The 21,246-nt window shown below is 39.1% G+C and overlaps 2 protein-coding genes across 2 annotated transcripts; both read right to left on the bottom strand.

Moving 5' to 3' along the window:
• Window positions 1–484: 484 nt before the first annotated feature.
• Window positions 485–12,077, bottom strand: LOC128664313 (DNA ligase 1-like). Its single transcript, XM_053719153.1, has 7 exons — window positions 11,931–12,077; window positions 11,219–11,389; window positions 8,873–8,989; window positions 4,923–5,102; window positions 3,987–4,553; window positions 1,157–1,294; window positions 485–511 (listed from the first exon to the last, which is right to left on the bottom strand). Exons 1-7 carry the CDS (start codon window positions 12,075–12,077, stop codon window positions 485–487), a joined length of 1,347 nt encoding a protein of 448 aa, XP_053575128.1.
• A 2,174-nt stretch (window positions 12,078–14,251) lies between these two features.
• On the bottom strand, window positions 14,252–20,980 carry LOC128664312 (uncharacterized). The gene is made up of 7 exons (XM_053719151.1): window positions 20,736–20,980; window positions 20,216–20,447; window positions 19,619–19,981; window positions 19,275–19,475; window positions 15,240–15,455; window positions 14,397–14,942; window positions 14,252–14,284 (listed from the first exon to the last, which is right to left on the bottom strand). The coding sequence occupies exons 1-7, from the start codon at window positions 20,978–20,980 to the stop codon at window positions 14,252–14,254; spliced, it is 1,836 nt and encodes a 611-aa protein (XP_053575126.1).
• Window positions 20,981–21,246: the final 266 nt, after the last annotated feature.

Genomic DNA, 21,246 nt, shown 5'->3' with positions numbered 1-21,246 from the left:
GTAATCAGAACCCCCTGAGGGCATGGACTGGTTGGCTATTGCGCAAATCAGATAAATCAGATTGTGTCGTCACCCCTCACCCCTCCCTACACTGACTTTTTTTACTCCTATTTTTTCTCCCTTTTCCTTTTTTGTATACATGTACATTAATATCAGATAGGAATGTTTATCTGTTTAAAATAAGTCTGTTGAAACAAGTTACTAAAGATAAAGAATACAGGACTGTCGCCCAAAGGGGGCGGTCTAGTTAACCTCTAAGTTCAACACAGAGAGACAGAGATGGAAACAACACCATAAGAAACGGAAGGTTGCTGGACTAAGTTGTATTATATTAGTAATTATTGAATACTTGCACCCAAACGAGGAGACACTTTCTGATGCATATTTTCTTTGGGGTTGTGAATAGCCATCTCTATGTGTTATTGTATAAGTGAGCTCTGGTGCGCCCCCTTGTGGGGGACATAGGAGGAACAGATATTGTTATTTATGTTCCATGATGTACTTCTATAACCTAATAAAAAGATATTTAAACATAAAATATAAATGAGAAAGTGCAAAACTTAAATGCAATAATACTGAAAGGACCCAATCTAATATGTAAATCTAAAATACGAAGTGTAAGTGTAACAAAACTCTCATATCACGCAGTGCTGTATTGCACTGGGCTTGTCTTTCCTTCATATATAGAAATGAGAGAGATCTCTCCCTATTCAGTGAGTTCAGCCCCTGTGAAGTCTGAACTGCAAGTTTTCTACAAGCTGGAGAACCTTTGGATATCAGGACCATAGGGACAGTTGGGAGGTCTGGATAGAGCATATTCTGGTGTCTACATGCGACAGTAATCATAAGCCAACCCTCTCTCTCTAAATCTGCATATTAAACCATAAGGACAGGTACAGTAAAGGGTTAAGTGAACTGATACAATGTTGGGAGATTAAATGATGAGTTTAGATAATTCCTGGTATATGGTCCCTTGCTCTGGGCATACTGCTTCTTAAAGGGACACTTCATTTTTACAGACATTTTTATAATCTTGCAAATGAACATAACGTAATAATGAGATTCTAAGTAAAAAGTTTAATGCATAAAGACAAAACAAGATACTGTATTACAGATCCTTAGTACAAGAATGTGACAACATACAGGACACACTTACCTCTTCCCCCAGCATCATTCCCTCTGTCGGTAACTCTATCATGTGACGCAAGATGTTTTCAGCCAATGATGTTCCAGCTGTAGCCACAGCCACATTCTGATTGGCTGCCTGTAATAATTTATACCAGGAGCTCTGTCCCTTAGATAAAACATGCAGAAGGCAGTTAATTATAGTACAGAACACAGGAATTATATAGCAGGAATATTTAGGGGCCATTATAGTGAAAAACATGACACTAGAACATGTAATATTATCACTATTGACCCTGCAACTCTTTGTGTTTAAATGCCTTTGTGGGGGTTAAACACATAGGTAAAGTACTCACCAGCGTTCCAGAGGATTACAGAGGAGCCACTCCTTAGGCGGATCCTCTTCTTTCTTCAGTCTCTACATAAAGTCATTTTCTGGAGCTGCAGCTGAAACTACAGTTGACTCAATCAGCAGTGCTAGTTGCACGACTGTCTGACTAGCACTGCTGATTGGGTCAGTAGGAGTTTCTTCTTGGGACTTGCAGTGCTCTGCGGGTCCAGAACAGTACATTTACTATATGGCGAATTCAGGGGGGGGGGGGCAACAGGACAATTGCTCCCCCCTCCCCCGATGGCAGAGCCAGACAGACTGCGGTCTCAGTGACAGGGAGTGCTAGTGATCAGCACTCTGAGAGAGAAAGGTAATGCACACACTGCCCCATCACTAAACTGATCTGTATTGATGGATTTACATGGAATTTTTTATTTTAGGCCATCAGATGGCCCTGTTAGATGAAGTGCTTCCTCTGTAACCACCAGCCTAAGCTCCCACCCTGCATGTCCCCTGCCTGACTTCACATGGTGAATGGGATTCTACTTCATTAGGTAAGTGGAACTGGGATGGCTGTGTTGTTGTCAGGATGGTTAAGCTGTCACTGTAAAGTTGTTATTGTAATGTAACGTATGTGTGTGTGTGACTGTGTATGTGTGTGTGTGTTTTACTGTGTATGTGTGTGTGTGTGACTGTGTATGTGTGTGTGTGTGACTGTGTATGTGTGTGTGTGACTGTGTATGTGTGTGTGTTTTACTGTGTATGTGTGTGTGTGTGACTGTGTATGTGTGTGTGTGTGACTGTGTATGTGTGTGTGTGTGACTGTGTATGTGTGTAACTGTGTGTGACTGTGTATGTATGTGTATGTGTGTAACTGTGTGTGTGTGTGTGACTGTATGTGTGTGTATATGTTTATATGTTTGTGTATATGTGTGTTTGTGTATATGTGTGTGTGTGTGTGTGTGTGTGTGAGACTATGTGTATGTGTGCTTATGTGTTTGTGTATATGTGTGTTTGTGTGTATATATTTGTGTCTGTGGATGTATATTTGTGTGTGTGTTTGTGAATGTGCATGTGTGTTTGTGGGTGTATATTTGCGTGTGTGTGTTTGTGCATGTGTGTATCTGTGAATGTATATTTGTGTGTGTTTGTTTATGTGCATGTGTGTTTGTGGGTGTATATTTGTGTGTGTGTTTGTGTATGTGCACGTGTGTTTGTTGGTGTATATTTATGTGTGTTTTTGTGTATTTACATGTGCGTGTCTGTGTGTGTTTTGTGTTTGTGTATTTGCATGCGCGTGTTTGTGGGTGTATATTTCTGTGTTTGTGTGTATGTGCATGTGTGTGCATGTGTGTGCATGTGTGTGTCTGTGGGTGTATATTTGTGTGTTTTTGTGTATATGTGTATGTCCATGTATGTGTGTGCGTTTATATGTGTGTGTATGTGCATGTGTGTTTGTGTAAATGTGTGTGTATGAATATGAATATGCGTGTGTATGTGCATATGTGTTTTATATGAATGTAAATATATGTGTGTATGTTCATATGTGTTTGTGTATATGTGTGTGTATGAATGTGAATATGTGTGTGTGTATGTGCATATGTGTTTGTGTATATGTGTGTGTATGAATGTGTATGTGTGTGTGTATGTGCATATGTGTTTGTGTATATGTGTGTGTATGTGCATATGTGTTTGTGTATATGTGTGTATATGTGCATATGTGTTTGTGTATATGTGTGTATGTGTGTGTATGAATGTGTATGTGTGTGTGTATGTGCATATGTGTTTGTGTATATGTGTGTGTATGAATGTGTATGTGTGTGTGTATGTGCATATGTGTTTGTGTATATGTGTGTGTATGTGCATATGTGTTTGTGTATATGTGTGTATATGTGCATATGTGTTTGTGTATATGTGTGTATGTGTGTGTATGTGCATATGTGTCACACAATAATCTGTCACATTGCCCCTCCCGTTCTGGATCCACCCCTGTTAACCTCTTTACAGGAAATAAATATATAGCATTAAAGGGTGTTTTGTTTAGCATATGTTTGGTGATACTTTTATTCTAGCCTTAACACTTTACTTTAGACCTCCAGTCACACTAACTAATTTAGCACTGTTATGTGTTGCACTTGAGTGCAACACATTTCACAACTTGTAACATAATCGATGTTTAGCGCTAAACATTCTCTAGTAATTATGTTTTACTATGGACTTGTAATACCAGATTGCACATTAATCTTAGCGTGGTCCCGCTACATTGATACTGCACCCTGTGCTGTTAATAGAGCTCCACTTGCAATCATGGCTATAGTAAAAGAAAGGAATTTGTTTAAAAATGAAATCCTCTAACAAAATAAAGCATTTGTTTTTACACTACACCGTGCCTTTAAATTGACTGCTCGGTGCATTAGGTGATGGATGTTGTTGATCAGATAGGTGAACATATCTAAGAATGTGGTGAATATAAGATCAATAAAGGAAAATAAAATGAATCACTGACTCAGGCACTAAAGCTTGTATTAACCTGTTCTGTGTCTTGGGAGCCATGATGTCCGTCTGCCCGCAGCTCATGAGAGAAACTCAGTTTTTCATTGACCATCTGGATGTTGACTTCTGTCCGCTTTGTACAGATCTCTTCTTCAGTTATAACAACTCTGGTCTCCTGCTGTTCTCCTCTACTCTCTGTGTCTGTCCCCCGACCCTTATACACTATATTGTCCTCCTTACAAGGGGTTTGTTCAGGAGTCACCTTCTTCCTACCTAACTCCATCACTTCACCACTCTCTGTCCCATCTACCGCTTCCCTTTTCAGCTGTACGTCTATAATTTTCTTCTCTATTTCTCCTTCCATAACTTCATCTTTACATTCTGTTTGGGTTTTATTCTCCATTTTACTCTTTTTATCACTTTCCCGTCCCTCTTCTTGATCCTGTTCTACCTTCTCAGCTTTTTCCCTCTTCTTCTCCACCTTTCCCTGAATTCCCATCAACTTATTTTCTGTTGTCTTCTTACTCTCCTCAGAACCTCTCTCATCACTTTTTCTCTTATGTTTATTTTGTCCATCTTCTTTAGAATCTCCTGTAGATGATACCTGGAGTAAAAACAGAACACACTCATAGTTCACTTGTGTAATAAAGCTTTGCACTTCCCCCTCCTCTTAGTCGAGTATGAGTTTATATCTACTTTTATTACTGTAGCTATCAACTCCAGACCCAATGTTAATCTCCCCATTTATAAATGTGTTAATATACTAAATATGATACATATATGTATGGCCCATGGTCTAAGTAGAATGTGCATAAACGAATACATAGGTAGAGAATATATCTCAAGCATTATATGTTTAATAGGTCCATTTAAAGGACACTATGCATTGGAGCTCTAGTGGTGCCATTTGTATTGATGCCTGATATACATACAGCAAGCTACATGCTAAACATAAGCTGATATGTAGCTTTACCCTTGCTTTTATTTGATTCCTAACAATTAATTTCCATTTGACCAGTGGGTTACTGCTTGGTTCTGCTTCCATTGCGCTTGTAGGACTTGCGCTCAGACAACAAGAGGAATATGTCTCCAGTGAAAGCTCAGTAACTAATGCCGTAGAACTGGAAGCTTCTGATTTATGGATCTCCTTTACCTGATAAACACAGATGAAAATCCAGCAAGTCACTTCAAGTTACTTCTACTTTTTTCATCAGACTAACATTCCACATGTTTGTAACATACAGACAAGTAGACACCTCTATAAAACATACAATTAGCTGCTTATCTGCTGTATTTCTTCGCGTTTTATTTACCCTTTCACAGTATATACCATGAGCATTTGTGTTTCTCTTATCAGTAGAGGATCATGAAATAACATTTTCTGTACTAGAAGGTTCTGTTCTTTTAGGGTGTCTATTTTCTTTGTAGGTCTCCCTAAAAAGGACTCCACTGAAGCAATGTATTTAAAATGTTTCATTATTAGATTACAGTTGTACAGACTGATAGATGCTGAGTCTATACCAGACTAGAGATACAGGGAAGTGCGAGAGATGAAACATGATAGAAGCACTGGGAAAGGAAGCAATTTTAAGAGATGGTGGGTGCATTGTGGAGAGAGGGATGATAGTAAAACCAATAAGGAACACAATAGGGGCATTGATCAAAGAGATCAAGAACTGTTCATAAGCATGTGCTCGGGTGTTGCTGGCTATAAAATAAATATTTAGAGGTGGTAGCTAGTACATCTCATAGTGGAGAAAAGAAGTATAACATGAATAGAGTGTGAGATGGAAAAGAGAGAGATGACCTTCTGATAGCTGTGACAAAAAGAGCCTTGGCAGAAGGAGTAGGAGTAATAGAAGAGCAAGAGGTCTGTGTTTATGAGACAGGTTGATGGCATTGCTGAGAAACAAGGAAGCTGAACTGATAGAAATGCTGAGAGCAGAACAAGGAAGAGATAACACAGGCAGTGCTGTAATACATGGAGAAATCAGTAAGAGAAGGAAAGAGCAATAACTGTCTTAGGAAGATGAGCATTCATGCACCAATAAGAGAAGGAAGGGCCAGGGAAGTAGTTCATAAGACAGTCCAATGTAAAATGTATTAAGGATTAGTGACAGATAGACTTGTAATGATTCTACACCTATTTAACTAATCCAGCAGTTTTTTTAGGACCCAGGATGTTTCCACTATATCATCTTGTATGGCCAATGAGCCTAGTGGAAGATCATCTTTCTGTGCTCTGTTGTTGAGAACACCCTACTATCTGTGCCGGACAGACAATGTGCTGCCATTTTGTTTCCTTTTTCCTTTCAACATTAGATTACTTCCTTACAAGTTTTCTTCTCTTTTTGTGTCAATGAATCTCCTACCTCATTTCTGTTAGCATTAGCATTTCTGTTAGTATTTCCATTTCTGCTCCCATTCTCTGTTAGAAAATCTATTGTATAATTTCTCTGTTACAAGGAGACCACTGCCTGTTTTTTGGACCTTCTTATTATTAACATTACTTGTGTGCTTCTCTCCACTCCACTCCCTCCTCTACCAATGTCAAGAGATCTTCAATATTCTCTGTGAGTCAGGCAGGGCCAGTGCTAGGATTTTTGGTCACACAGGTGAGGATACATTTTACCCCCCCTCCGGGTTACATACCATCCCATTGCTAGTTAAAGGGATATGAAACCCAATTTTTTCTATCATGACTCCTATTATCAATTTGTCTTCATTCTCTTGGTATCTGTATTTTAAAAGCAGGAATGTAAGCTTAGGAGCTGGTCCATTTTTGGTTCTGCACCTTGCTGATCGGTGGCTAAATTCAAATCAAACAGTGGTAGCGCAGCATAGCAAATCAGACAGTGGTAGTGCAGCATAGCAAATCAAACAGTGGTAGTTCTGCATAGCAAATCAGACAGTGGTTGTGCTGCATAGCAAATCAAACAGTGGTTGTGCTGCATAACAAGTCAAACAGTGGTTGTGCTGCATAACAAATCAGACAGTGGTTGTGCTGCATAGCAAATCAGACAGTGGTAGTGCTGTATAGCAAATCAGACAGTGGTTGTGCTGCATAGCAAATCAGACAGTGGTAGTGCTGTATAGCAAAATAAACAGTGGTTGTGCTGCATAACAAATCAAAGAGTGGTTGTGCTGCATAACAAATCAAAGAGTGGTTGTGCTGCATAACAAATCAGACAGTGGTTGTGCTGCATAGCAAATCAGACAGTGGTTGTGCTGCATAGCAAATCAGACAGTGGTAGTGCTGTATAGCAAATCAAACAGTGGTTGTGCTGCATAGCAAATCAGACAGTGGTAGTGCTGCATAGCAAATCAGACAGTGGTTGTGCTGCATAGCAAATCAGACAGTGGTTGTGCTGCATAGCAAATCAAACAGTGGTTGTGCTGCATAACAAATCAAACAGTGGTTGTGCTGCATAACAAATCAGACATTGGTTGTGCTGCATAGCAAATCAGACAGTGGTTGTACTGCATAGCAAATCAGACAGTGGTAGTGCTGTATAGCAAATCAGACAGTGGTTGTGCTGCATAGCAAATCAGAGAGTGGTAGTGCTGCATAGCAAATCAGACAGTGGTAGTGCTGCATAGCAAATCAGACAGTGGTTGTGCTGCATAGCAAATCAGACAGTGGTAGTGCTGTATAGCAAATCAAACAGTGGTAGTGCTGTATAGCAAATCAGACACTGGTTGCGCTGCATAGCCAATCAGACAGTAGTTGTGCTGTATAGCAAATCAAACAGTGGTTGCACTGCACAGCCAATCAGACAGTAGTTGTGCTGCATAGCAAATCAGACAATGGTAGTGCTGTATAGCAAATCGGACAGTGGTTGCGCTGCATAGCAAATCAGACAGTGGTAGTGCTGCATAGCAAATCAGACAGTGGTAGTGCTGCATAGCAAATCAGACAGTGGTTGTGCTGCATAGCAAATCAGACAGTGGTTGTGCTGCATAGCAAATCAGACAGTGGTAGTGCTGTATAGCAAATCAAACAGTGGTAGTGCTGTATAGCAAATCAGACACTGGTTGCGCTGCATAGCCAATCAGACAGTGGTAGTGCTGCATAGCAAATCAGACAGTGGTAGTGCTGCATAGCAAATCAGACAGTGGTTGTGCTGCATAGCAAATCAGACAGTGGTTGTGCTGCATAGCAAATCAGACAGTGGTTGTGCTGCATAGCAAATCAGACAGTGGTAGTGCTGTATAGCAAATCAAACAGTGGTAGTGCTGTATAGCAAATCAGACACTGGTTGCGCTGCATAGCCAATCAGACAGTAGTTGTGCTGTATAGCAAATCAAACAGTGGTTGCACTGCACAGCCAATCAGACAGTAGTTGTGCTGCATAGCAAATCAGACAGTGGTAGTGCTGTATAGCAAATCAGACAGTGGTTGTGCTGCATAGCCAATCAGACAGTGGTTGCGTTGCGTAACAAATCAGACAGTGGTTGTGCTACATAACAAATCAGACAGTGGTTGTGCTGCATAACAAATCAAACGGTTGTGCTATCACAGCCAAAGCCCCTAAAACTGCTCCGACATGCCCCCCCAAACTTTGAAGGTGCATCTTAACTCATACAAAGCCGTCAATAAATATTTATAACCTCTCTTGTCAGCTAATTATATCCCTCCACTGCAAAAATAGTGGCCAATTAGCTTGTGAGAAACATTCCACCACTAGGAAGTTATGCTGCACCAGACCATAAACGTAATGTCAATCAAAGAGGAGGAGAAAGTGCATTAAAATATCCAATAGCTGATCTCTAACTGAACAACTTGTACTTTCTATCCTGACAATGGCTAAATAAAGGGCAATATAAACTACTACCTGCTCTGATTAATTTCTGGGCACTGATTTATCTGTGATACTATTAAGTTCATGTTAACTAGCATAATAAACAAAGGGGTGTATGTACCTTATTGTTGTGTATCAAGGAGTGTTTTTTCTCCTCATTCTCTACCTGGTGGGCTTCTGTCCATACTCTTTCTGAGTCCTCATCCTCACCTTGCTGTATATCTGTCTGCTCTGGCGGCTGCTGAGAGAGTATTAAATGGTCGTATTTTTGTTTCCTGTAAATAATTATCTTGTGCATTATGCAAACATTTCTGTATATCAATAGGGGGCCTCGCTATTTGTTTAGAAATCATATATATATATATATAAATACACTCTCCCAAGAGCAGTTTAATAGATAGCATATAATATACAGCAGCAAATTTACACAGAAATTAAGTAGCCAAATTCGTGCAAGTTGATCTGATGACAGATATTGAGTGATTCTTTCTTTCTTTTTTTCTGTTTTTCTGTTTTTTTTTTTTATTCTATAAATATCTATTTTATGAGATGCAAGCTATTAACTCTGCCTTAGGATGGTATTAGGCAAGGGTCATGATTCACAGTTTAAAAAAAAAGTAGCTAAAATTGGCAAAAATCGCAGATAGATTGTAATTAAGGCCATAATATGAATTGTGAGAGTGATTCAGACAATTTCTTATCTCTCCCACTGTCAGTTTTATTTTACATAGAACATATACAAAGTGCAATCTACAGTGGGTATGGAAAACAATCAGCCCCCTTGAAAATAATCACATTTTGTTGCTTTGCAGCCTGTAATTACTCAGTGCAACTTATAACATCCAAGTGAAAGATATAACACCAACATGTCAGGCAAAAATAAAGACAATTCAAAAACAGAATCACTGAGTTGAAGAAAGGATCACCCCCTCCTAAAATTACTTGTAAACTCAATCAGGTGTAGCTAATCACCTTCTCAACGGCACACACAAGGCCATTTGACCGTCAACTGTGAAGAGCTGTGGGCATATTGATTAGCTCAGCATGAAAAGAGCTTTCCTGGAGCATATCAGTCCCTGGTAGTGCAACTGAAGCAAACAATCAACTATGGGCGGCAAAGCACTGTCAAAAGATCTCCGGGATAATGTTGTGGACAGGCACCAGTCAGGAGATGGATACAAGAAAATATCAAAGGCTTTATCAATGCCTAGAAGCACAGTGAATTATATTATTAAGAAGTGGAAATTTTTTGGTACAACACAGACCCTCTCTGGATCAGGACATCACTTCAAACTGGATAAAAGAGCCAGGAGGAAACTGATAAGAGAGGCTAACACGAGAGTCCCACAGCAACTATGAAGCAGTTGCAGGAATTTATGACAAAGAGTGGTCTTTGTGTGCATGTGACAACACTATCACAAATTATCCACAAATATGGCTTGTATGAGAGGGTTGCAAGAAAAATAAAACTCCTCATGAAAGACCACATGGAAAATAGTGTTATGGTCAGATGAGACTAAAATTGAATTATTTAGCCTCAAGACCAAACGATATGTCTGAAGGAAATCCAATACAGCTCACTATCCAAATAACACCATACCTACAGTAAAGCATGGAGGTGGTAATATCTTGTTATGGGGGTGTTTTTCTGCAGCACTTGTCAGAAAATAAGGAACTATAGATGGGGCAAAATACCATCAAATTCTTGAGGAAAATCTGCTGCCCTCTGCCAGGAAGTTGTCAATGAGAAGAAGGTTTGCCTTCCAACATGACAATGACCCAAAGCATACCGCAAAAATGGAGAAAAGGAGAAAAGGGTGAATGTCCTTGCATGGCCTAGTCAGAGCCCAGACTTAAACCTCATTGAATATCTGTGGCATGACTTGAAGTCTGCAGTCCACAAATGGTCACCATCAAATGTAACAGAACTGGAGCAGTCCTGCAAAGAAGACTGGGCAAATATTGCACAGTGTAGATGTGCAAAGTTAGTAGAGACAAATCCCAACAGACTAAAGGCTGTAATTAAAGCAAAGAGGTGGTTCAACAAAATACTGACACAAGGGAGTGATCCTTTTTCCAACTCAGTGATTATGTTTTTGAATTGTCTTTATTTTTGCCTGAGATATTGGTGTTATATCTTTCACTTGAATGTTATAAGTTGCACTGAGTAATCACAACTGGCTAAACAAAAAATGTGTCTGTCTTTATTTCAGGCTGCAAAGCAACAAAATGTGATTATTTTCAAGAGGGGTGATTCTTTTCAATACCCACTGTAATGTGTGCCTTCCTAGAATCTTGTGAGGGATCTCATAGTGCTGGAGGATCATTTTAGATCATCTCTTCTGAATGAAGAGCTTTAGATCATTGGTTCTTTTTCTGATGTTACACAATGGAAAAGTCTAAAGAGGTTTGAGATTAAATTAAATGTATTAACAGAGTCCAGGAGGAGTACATGAAATCAGCTTACCCTCTCTGAGTTTAACTTTTGCATTACTTCACGCTTTTTCTCTCCTTTTATGCTCTCATTTAGCTTTTGGTCTCTGGACACTCTTCCCAGCTTGTCCTTTAGGTTTAGAAGACCTCCAATCAGAGTTTCTGTGACCTGCAGGACTGTAGCAGCCAAATCATCAGGTGACCTCTGGGAGAAATGGTGAGAAATGAGGAGATAATATTTAGATGTATTTAGCCAGCTGATTGTATTGTAAGTATTGGTAATAGTCTATTGGGTTATTCATTATTGTCAACAAAGTATTTTACTGTCCTGAGCTTGACTCTAGTGGGCATGGACATATACAATTCTTAATGTAAATGTATAAATTCACAGGCTACCTTTTCCCACTGAGAAATTTAGGCAAAGGTGGTTATGATTAACAATGATTTGTCCCAAGCACGTTAGCTTTAGAAAAGACCTATCACTCACTGCAAGTTTGAGGGGCTTAGTGATGGACCTCTATGTGTAAGCTTGCTATAGGGCAAATTCAACAGTAGGTTCTTCATCATGTAACATATTCCAGCCTTAATAATATAAAGCAATCTTGATATGCTACATAAATACCCATCCCAGAGCCACATATTTGAAAGCTAATCAGCTCATCAGTGCAAAAGTCACCACAAACTATTATCACTGAATTGTTTTAAGCCCATTGTTAATTGATATCACCTTTATGTTTAGTACTCACTTCTTGTATAGACTGATTTATCCTCTCCTCATTCTCCCTCTTTGTAATGGGTTCTGCTCTGGAAACAGTGTTTTCTTCTCCAGGTTTGTGTTCATCATCATTCAAGAGTATTTCTCCGTCTTGTACCAATAAAGTCTGATCATCCATTGCTACAGGAAGCTTGTGATTAGTCTTGGCTGTTGGAATCTGTACCTCTCCTATAGCTAGAGAACAAGCTCCATTTCCAGCATCTAAAGGCTCCTCTACCTTCTCTGTATCTGCTGTTTCTTGGTTTTCCTTCTTTGCCTCACTTGCCTGGTGTCCATCTTCTGATTTTGTAGGATGGTCTCTGTCATGGGTATCTGGGGACAGACCCTCTTTATCCATCAGTGAGTCACAGGTGCCATTGACCACAAATAGAGAAGTCTGCTGGGAGAGAGTTCCACATTTAAAAACCGTTTGACAAACTAATCTTTTTATTTGAAAAGCCATTATGCAGAAAGAAAAGAAAATACAGTTCACAATTTATAAAAAAAAAAAATATCTTAATTTTATTACTTTGTTGTAGTGCAAATGTGTCCTTTTTAGACTATAAAATCATAAAAGAAAAAATGTGCGTTTAGTATCCCTTCAAGTTACTAATGACCTACTTACAGCACAACCTTAAAGCCACCTCTCTGTTAATCCTCCTTGATCTGTCTGCATCTTTTGATACTGTTGACCGCACTCTCTTGCTCCTAACCCTCCAGTCCTTTGGCATTTGGGACACTGTCCTTTATATTGGGTTGCCACAAGGCTCTGATCTCGTTCCTCTTCTCTTTTCAATCTACACATAACTCTTATGTTACTTAATAAAGTCCCATAGTTTTTAATATCGACTGTATGCTTATGACACCCAAATCTACCTCTCAAATCTACCTCTCTGCACCAGGCCTATCCCCCTCCTTTCTAACTTGTCATTGTCTTTCAAATATTTAATCTTGATATCTTTACCCCACAACACTCACTAATAACATCATCAACCCAACCCCCAATGCCCAGTGCCTTGAAGTCACACTTTACTCATATCTTTCATTAAATCCCCACATCCAGTCCTTGACACAACTAAGATTTTCATCTACTCTCTCATCATCTCCTGCTATGATTAACTCCGTCCTCTCTGGTCTTCCTAGCGGCCACCTATCTCCTTTACTATACATAATGAATGCCTCCGCCAGGCTGATCTTCCTTACATGTCGCTCCTCATCTGCTGCATCTCTCTGCCAATCCTTTCACTGGCTTCCTCTAGCCTCCAGAATAAAACACAAAATCCTGACTCTAACATTCAAGGCCCTCTATAACACTACGCCCTCCCATATCTCTGACCTTATCTCCAGATAATCTTCCTGTCCCCTTTGCTCTGCTCACGACCTCCTTCTCTCCCCACCTACTCACATTCTTGTCTACAGGACTTCTCCAAATTGGCCCCAATCTTTTAGAAGGAGTCACGCTGTAACACAGAGTCTTTAGGTAGCTGAGGTTACATAGATTCTAAAGGCACAGGTATATATACACAGTAGTAACCTATCAGTGCTGTAATTACAATATCCAATGATTTTATCTCTTTCATATGTAGAAAAACTTACAAGTTCTTTGTTGTTACTCAGCTGTAATTAATGGATTAGTGCTGTCATGGTAACAATTGTAAATAAACTCCATCCGAAAAAAGTTACACTTTTTGTTAATGATATTAACACCTATACATAATAATTCATGAAGTACAGTATAATCTATAAACTATACATAAAAGAAACTAAAAAATAATAACATAATATGAAATCCAATTACAACTAACAGTGATTTAATATAATTATTAAAAAAAATAATAATGATCACATTAGCATGAGGAGATGACAACTTTCTGTAAATCGTCTAAAACTAATAAGTATGGATTCTAGGATATTGCAGCTCAAAAGTACATGACAAGAAATGAAAAAAAATGAAAGCCAAAAACACATAGTAAATGTTTGTCAGTAAGTTCAAAAGGAACAATTCACAGATCTCTTATCTTATTCATCTTGGTGAAAAAAACGTAGTCCTCCTGAATCTGCGAATATCACACAATGTCAGCTATTTGGTCTGACTGAAACATTACAAACCACCCTTATGCAGTATTTCTTATGATAGTGACGGAAATAAACACAACAGTAGCTGGTTCTACCAGACTAAGTAGCCACTAATACATTCTGTGTTGCCTGTGGTTGAGATAACACTCACCAGCTCCGAGGCCTTTCTAGAACTATCCCCTTTGTTTTTGGGTTGTGCCAGATCATTCTCTCTCTGTGTCAGGGTTTCTTTCCTCTCTAGGTTACCATCATCTCCAACTCCCTCTGTGTCTTTTTGTGAGGTAGGACACCCACTCATGTGTGATTTTCTTATTAATGTGCCTGGTTCCAGTCCTTTAGTGTCCCTTTCTGCTTGTGTAGACATGTTGTCTCTTTTTATTGCCTCCTGTTCTTTCGACCTAATGAAGTTTCCATCCCCAGCAAACTTCTGAGACAGGAAGTCTCCATCATGTTTCCCTCCCTCTGCTTGTGCTAGTGGATCTCCTCTTTCACTTCTCTCTACCATATGTGTGGTTTGGTCTCCTCCCTCATATCCCTGGTTTGTAGGGGCATGTTCCCCTGAAGTGATCTCATTTTCCAGGTTATTGCTTTCTCCTATTCCTCTTTTCTCTATTTCTTGATCAGGTGGTTTCTCATTATGACCACTCTCATCTCTCTTCAGCTCCTCAATTTTCTCCCTTTCTCCTTTCACTGTGCCATTGTTTTCATGTCCCTCTTTGTAAATACAATTTTTGCCTCCCATAGCTTTCCCTTCCATGCACTCCTGTAGGTTCATGTCAGCATTCATTTCTACATTCCCTGTTAACTGGATATCAAATTCTCTACATCCATGTCCATCTTTGCACTGTGTTTTTCTTTGTGATTGCTCCACTGGACCCTCAAATTCACACAAGCCACAGTTCACATTGTCTTTGCCTCTCATGTGAGTCTAGAAGGGACAAAGCAGTGTAAAACAGAGGGATAGTTACGTATGTAGGGAAATATAATAAATATTAGATATATTAGAACAAAAAACGGAGTGTTTTGTACAGTAAGCCTTTTAGCACTACTAAATATATTAAGCATCATAAAGAGAATGGCTGAAGAGAACAACAATGTAGTTGAGCAGAAGTTTATTGTCATACTGGCAAACCCCTCCCCCATACCATGATTTATAGGTAATGCCTTTTTTTAATTTGTAACACTTGCACCAAAATTTTATCCAAGAATGGCAAGAACCCCGTACCTTAGTCACTTCACTTGTTTCGCTTACACTGGACATTATGTCTACATGCTTCTGGCTCAGAACCTCCTCCCAGATGTCAGCATGATTTCCGCTCAGTACACAACCCTTGTGTAGCTTCAAATCCTGTTCATGGCTACCTTCTGCCTCACTGGTGTCTTCTCTTCCCTCATCATCTTTAGGCACAAGGGAGCTCTGAGAATCCCCTGCTGAGGACCCCTCCAGGCCAAAATTCAAGACAACGTATAAGACATTATACAGGGCTGTATTATTACATTGAAAGTGGCAAAAGTAAAATAAAATTTCGGAGACACGGAATATCCGTCATAGTAAATGTTAATTGTCAATGAATAAAAGCAATCGTGATAAATGAGCAACCTTGGCCCTTCTCAAACAGTAGTTGCTGAAACCGTAGAAATAAGTGGAACATTGAGCAGAACGATCTTCACAATCAGGCATTATACATTTATAAAACGTTAATTCTATTATAAATGTCTAAAAACAATGTAACCCACTGTATAGCTATTGACCCTCAGAGCGCCATTAGGTACGGTTTCACTTGCGCTTGTGCAAACAGGACATCGTCTTACACTTATTGCTGCAGTTAGAGCAACTACTGTCTGTCTGTTTCTGCATCGTTTTTTTATTGTGCATCTGGGATCACTTTAAATGTTTTAAAGTCACTGCAGAGTCATTGGATAGAGAAAATGGTAAAAACGCTTAAAAAAATGGTAATTTCAGCGTTAAAACAACAATGCAGCCCTTATGAGTCTTGTTAGTATAGCTGTACCACAAGCCTTTTAGCCTGTAACGCAACGTCAGTCCCGCACTCGAAAAAATTACGTTTTTTCATGGGATTCCCATAGCGCTGCCATTACGAGTTGTGCGGTAAGGCTAAAAAACTTTTAAAAAAAAATTATTACAGCCTATAATGACACGATCTGTACCGCCATCTGAGACGAGTAGTTATGAGTTTTACGCAACAAAACTGTTACATAAAACTCATAACTAAAGGGTTACAAAGTACACTAACACCCATAAACTACCTATTAACTCCAAAACTGAGGCCCTCCTGCATCGCAAACACTATTTTAAATTTATTAACCCCTAATCTGCCACTCCAAACATCGCTGCCACTAATAAAAAAATTTAACCCCTATTCTGTCGCTCCCACTAGCCCCGCACCCCAACATTGCCCACACTATAGCTGCTCACCGACATCGCTGCCACTAAATAAAGTTATTAACCCCTAAACCTCTGGCCTCCCACATCACTACCACTAAATAAACCTATTAACCCCTAAACCGCCAGACCCCCACATCGCAACAACCTAAATTAAACTATTTTAACCCCTAAACCTAACCGTAACACTAGTTAAAATAAATATAAACTTACCTGTGAAATAAAACCTTACACTAAAACCTAACATTACAAAAATAAAAAAAACACTAAAATTTACGAAATTATCCAAAACAATAAAAATTATTACTATTCTAATACCCTGTTTAAAAAAAAACAAAAAAAAAAACACTCCAAAATAAAAAACCCTAATCTATAAAGGGCATTTGTATGGGCATTGCACTTAAAAGGGCATTCAGCTCTTTTACTGCCCATTAAAAATAAAAAATGTCTATTCTAAAAAAAAAAAACACCCCCAAAACGAAAAAAAAACATTACACAAAATAACAAACGAATTATCCAAAATAATAACAATTATTCCTATTCTAATACCCATTTTAAAAAAAAATCACGCCAAAATAAAAGAAACCAAATCTATAATAAACTACCAATAGCCCTTAAAAGGGCCTTTTCTAGGGCATTGCCCTAAAGAAATTAGCTCTTTTTCTAAACAAAAATACAAAGACCCACTAACATTACAAACCCCCACCCCCCTAAAAATCAGCTCTTTTTCTACAAAAGAAAAATACCCCACCCCCCAAACCCATAAAATAAAAATAAAGTAAAACCTAATCTACCCATTGCCCTGAAAATGTCATTTGTATGGGCATTGCCCTTAAAAGGGCATTCAGCTCTTTTAAGAAATGCCCAAACCTTAAGCTAAAAAAAAACACCCCAAAAAAACCTAACACTAACCCCTCTTTAGGTACTCACAGTTGCTAAAGTTCTGCTTGAACGATCTTCATCCCGGCGGCTCCATCTTCATCCAGGCGGTTCCATCTTCATCCATCATGGGACCGGCATCTTCTTCATCCTTGCGGAGGCCGAGCGGTCGATGGGCGGAGGCGGAGGTCCAGGCGAAGATCCAAGGCGAAGGTCCATTGATCCGATGTGGAGATCCTCTTCATGCAATCGTCTGCCGCACACTGAGGATTCAAATGCAAGATACCCCTTTTATACTGGGGGTACCATTGCATTCCTATTGGCTGAAAAATTTAAATCAGCCAATAGGAATTAGGGCTGCTAAAATTCTATTGGCTGTTCAAATCAGCCAATAGGATTTAAGCAGCTCTCATTTCTATTGGCTGATTCAAAAAAAAATTGTACAAAAAGATATGATTTCTATAGGGCAATGCCCTACAAAAGGCCCTTTTAAGTGCATACAAAATGTCCTTTTAAGGGCCCTTGGTAGTTTATTATAGATTAGGGTTTTTTATTTGTTTTGTTTTTTTAAAACAGGGTATTAGAATAGGAATATTTTTTATTGTTTTGTATAATTTCGTTAGTTATTTTTTGTAATGATAGGTTTTTTTTATTTTTTGTAATTTTAGTGTTTTTTATTTTTAATAGAGTGTAATTTAGGTTGTTGCGATGTGGGGGGCTGGCAGTTTAGGGGTTAATAGAGTGTAATTTAGGTTGTTGCGATGTGGAGGGCTGGCATTTTAGGGGTTAATAGGTTTATTTAGTGGTAGTGATGTGGGAGGCCAGAGTTTAGGGGTTAATAACTTTATTTAGTGGCAGCGATGTCGGGGAGCAGCGGAATAGGGGTTAATATCTTTATTATAGTGTGGGCGATGTTGAGGTGCAGGGAATAGGGTTAATAACTTTAGTATAGTGGTGGCGATATCAAGAGCGGCAGATTAGGGGTTAACAGATTTATTTCGGTGGTGACGATATCGGGAGCGGCAGATTAGGGGTTAATAACATTATGTACGTGTCGGCGATGTCTGGGGCAGCAGATTAGGGGGGTTTAGACGTGGGGTTTATGTTAGGGTGTTAGGTTTAAACGTAACTTTTTTGTCCCCATAGACATCAGTGGGGCTGCATTACAGAGCTTTTCATTCCGCGCTTCAGGTGTTATTTTTTTTCTATCACTTTCTCCCCATTGATGTCTATGGGGAAAGCGTACACGAGCACGTCAAAGCAGCACTTGTATTTTGTGCGGTATGGAGCTCAACGCAACCATATCGCACGCACAAGCCGGCTTTTCTAAAACTTGTAATGGCAGCGGTATGGAGGGTGAAATAATGCAACTTTGTTGCGTTCGTTAAGTACCCTCTATAGCTCAAGAAACACAGTAGAGGTGATTGATTGATTAAGAAATTAGGTAATATATACATAAGAGGTGACATTTATTTTATCTGGTGTAGATCACTTCTGTGTGTGGTTGACTGAAACGTGTCATAAGTATCAATACAATTTGTATACTATAATGATAACTGCCTGGTGATGTAGTGCTGGACTGTCCTTATGAATAGGAACTGACTAGAAAATAGTCATTAATCTTATTTCATCCCAGGTCAATCCCCTCTCTCATGTCACTTCTATATTCCAGATAGCACATAACCATTACTCACTATATTACTAGGCTGACCATATTGCCGCTTTAAGAAGGAACGCATATGAAAAATACATATGTGAGGGTTCTTATGCAAAACCATTTCTTTAAACAGCCCTGAAAACAGCCCTGACATATGTATTTTTCATATGTGTCCCTTTTTAAAGCGGCAATATGGTCAGCCTATATATTACTGTATATTAGTCCCCCACTTGTTTAGCTGTTTCTATGCACCTTTATATTCTTAATAAAGAAGAACATTCTTATGTGTTCCTAGAATCTCTCACTCTCCAACTTCTCACCTCTTGGGTAGTGACCATGACACTTTCATTAGATAACTCTTCATCATGGATCAGCAGGTGATCTTCCTCCACAGAACTGTCAGTCACAATCACTACCACTTTTCTAACTGTGGTCAGTCCTTCCTCTGTTCCAGGGATCAGACCACCAATCAGATTTTCAGCTGCCTCCAAAAATGTAATGGCCAGTTTGTCAGTGCAACCCTAATTGAGAAATAAATGCAGGGTAAATGTGGCAGTTGACACTCACATTTCATGATGTGCTTTCATTGTATTATAGTTGACCAGAATCAGAACTGTAGCCTCCAAGATAATAGAGGAAGTTTACGTAACCTGTGAAAACTCACCTGTTCAACTGAACCTTCTTCAGAAGAATCATCCACCTGTTTTGTGGGTGCAGCACCATCTTCTCCTCCTAGTCGTTGGGCTACAGAACTATCTACTTTGGACTCCTCACTATGTGTAAGGATAAGCTGGTGATTTTCTGCCTTTTCTGTATCCATTTCTTTAGAAAGAATATTGGTTGCTTGCTCCCTCTTTATAGAGCTATCACCTTCATTTTTTAATGTTCTCTGATCAGTGAGTTTTCCTTTCTTGGCTCTATCATCTTCTCCTTGTGTAGCGATCTCACTGCTCTCTGTTCTCTTGAAACCTGGCTCTTCTCTCTCCTTACAGTCATGGATCTTGGGTCTCTCTTCTGTCCCACAGTGCTTAGCGTGAAGTAGAAACAACAGATATATTACAAATATCAGATTTATCAAAACTGTTTGTTTTTATTTACTTATGCTTAACTTATGTTTGATTGAATGATTGATTCCAAATCCTGTGTCAATGTATTCAGCAAAAACAATAATTTATAAATATTTTGGATTATTTTAATTATTCTATATATAAACTATTTCTCTGAACAATTATACTGCTTTCTGCTTGTAACTTAAACTTACCAACTGTGAATACGACTTCACCGCTCCTCCCATATGTAGCTCTCCATTGGACTCTAGACGCCTTGCGTTACTGCATCCTCTGGAGCACTCTGGGTGCATTTCCCATGAAACTTCTCTGGTTAGCTGCCCAGTGCTGATAGCAGAATCTCCATGCTCATCACCTTGATCTTTATGTTCATGTTCTTGGCTACTGATTCCATACACAGAGCACTGCCTATCTCTGTCTCGCATGCTGGAAGGAAATTAAAATGCACCACTAGCATCAAGTACAGCATTATGAGGGTATGGAAGATTTATGGTAGCACCCAAATCTTATTTCCTTCATTTATCATTAGAGACAAACATTTGTTTTTTAAATTACATCATTTTAAAACATATCTGAAGAACATAAACCTATGAAATTAACCAGCAGTTATTTTAACATACACCATACTGGAAGGAACCTTGCAAGGAATGCTATTATTTCTAGTGCTTTCACCTGCACAATCTAATTTACATGACGCTAAATATGGTCTGATACCTTTTGTCATTGTTGCTTTTCTGCGTTGCTTCCCCAGCACCCTCACTTGTTTGCTGAGTGGAATGTGTCTTGGGTTCCACTTGATGACTGTGTAAGTTCTGCTCAGGTCCGGTAGCCATGGGTTGTATGTTGGTCTCATCTATAACTGGAATCTGGTTCCCATCCGACAGTCTGGACTTTGAGGCTCTGCTAACTTCCTCTTTAAGCGATATGAGGTGTCCAATCAAACTCTCTGCAGCCTCCATTACAGCGGCAGCCAATGGATCACCAGAGATCTGCACAATACACAGTTTTGTCCCTCAATACGCTTAATGCAACAAAATAAAAACATAGTGGCTAATGAATTATGAAGATATTTAAATCATTCTAAAATATTATTAATGACTGCCTAATGCAGGTTTTTACACTTACATAATCACAGGGGCAATCACAATACTTTATAAAAACTTATCGGTTTTCAAAAGAAAAATACCATTAAAGACTCTGGGTATTTTTGTAGATGATGTGATTG

This window comes from Bombina bombina, chromosome 6 (genome assembly GCF_027579735.1).
Source record: "Bombina bombina isolate aBomBom1 chromosome 6, aBomBom1.pri, whole genome shotgun sequence".
Taxonomy (NCBI): Eukaryota; Metazoa; Chordata; class Amphibia; order Anura; family Bombinatoridae; genus Bombina; species Bombina bombina.
The sequence above is the reverse complement of the archived record's forward strand: the minus strand, read 5'-3'. Positions and strand labels throughout refer to the sequence as shown.

What these genes read in the sequence shown, in the direction of transcription:
- LOC128664313 (XM_053719153.1), bottom strand. Translation starts at nt 12,077, where the DNA reads ATGGATGATCAGACTTTATTGGTACAAGACGGAGAAATACTCTTGAAT. An exon ending in AAAAGTTAAACTCAGAGAGG is followed by an intron (nt 8,990 to 11,218) that starts GTAAGCTGATTT and finishes CTCTCTCAGCAG; the next exon opens with CCGCCAGAGCAGACAGATAT. An exon ending in CCTTGATACACAACAATAAG is followed by an intron (nt 5,103 to 8,872) that starts GTACATACACCC and finishes TGTGTTTATCAG; the next exon opens with GTAAAGGAGATCCATAAATC.
- LOC128664312 (XM_053719151.1), bottom strand. Translation starts at nt 20,980, where the DNA reads ATGGAGGCTGCAGAGAGTTTGATTGGACACCTCATATCGCTTAAAGAG. An exon ending in AAAAGCAACAATGACAAAAG is followed by an intron (nt 20,448 to 20,735) that starts GTATCAGACCAT and finishes ATTTCCTTCCAG; the next exon opens with CATGCGAGACAGAGATAGGC. An exon ending in TGAAGTCGTATTCACAGTTG is followed by an intron (nt 19,982 to 20,215) that starts GTAAGTTTAAGT and finishes CTTCACGCTAAG; the next exon opens with CACTGTGGGACAGAAGAGAG.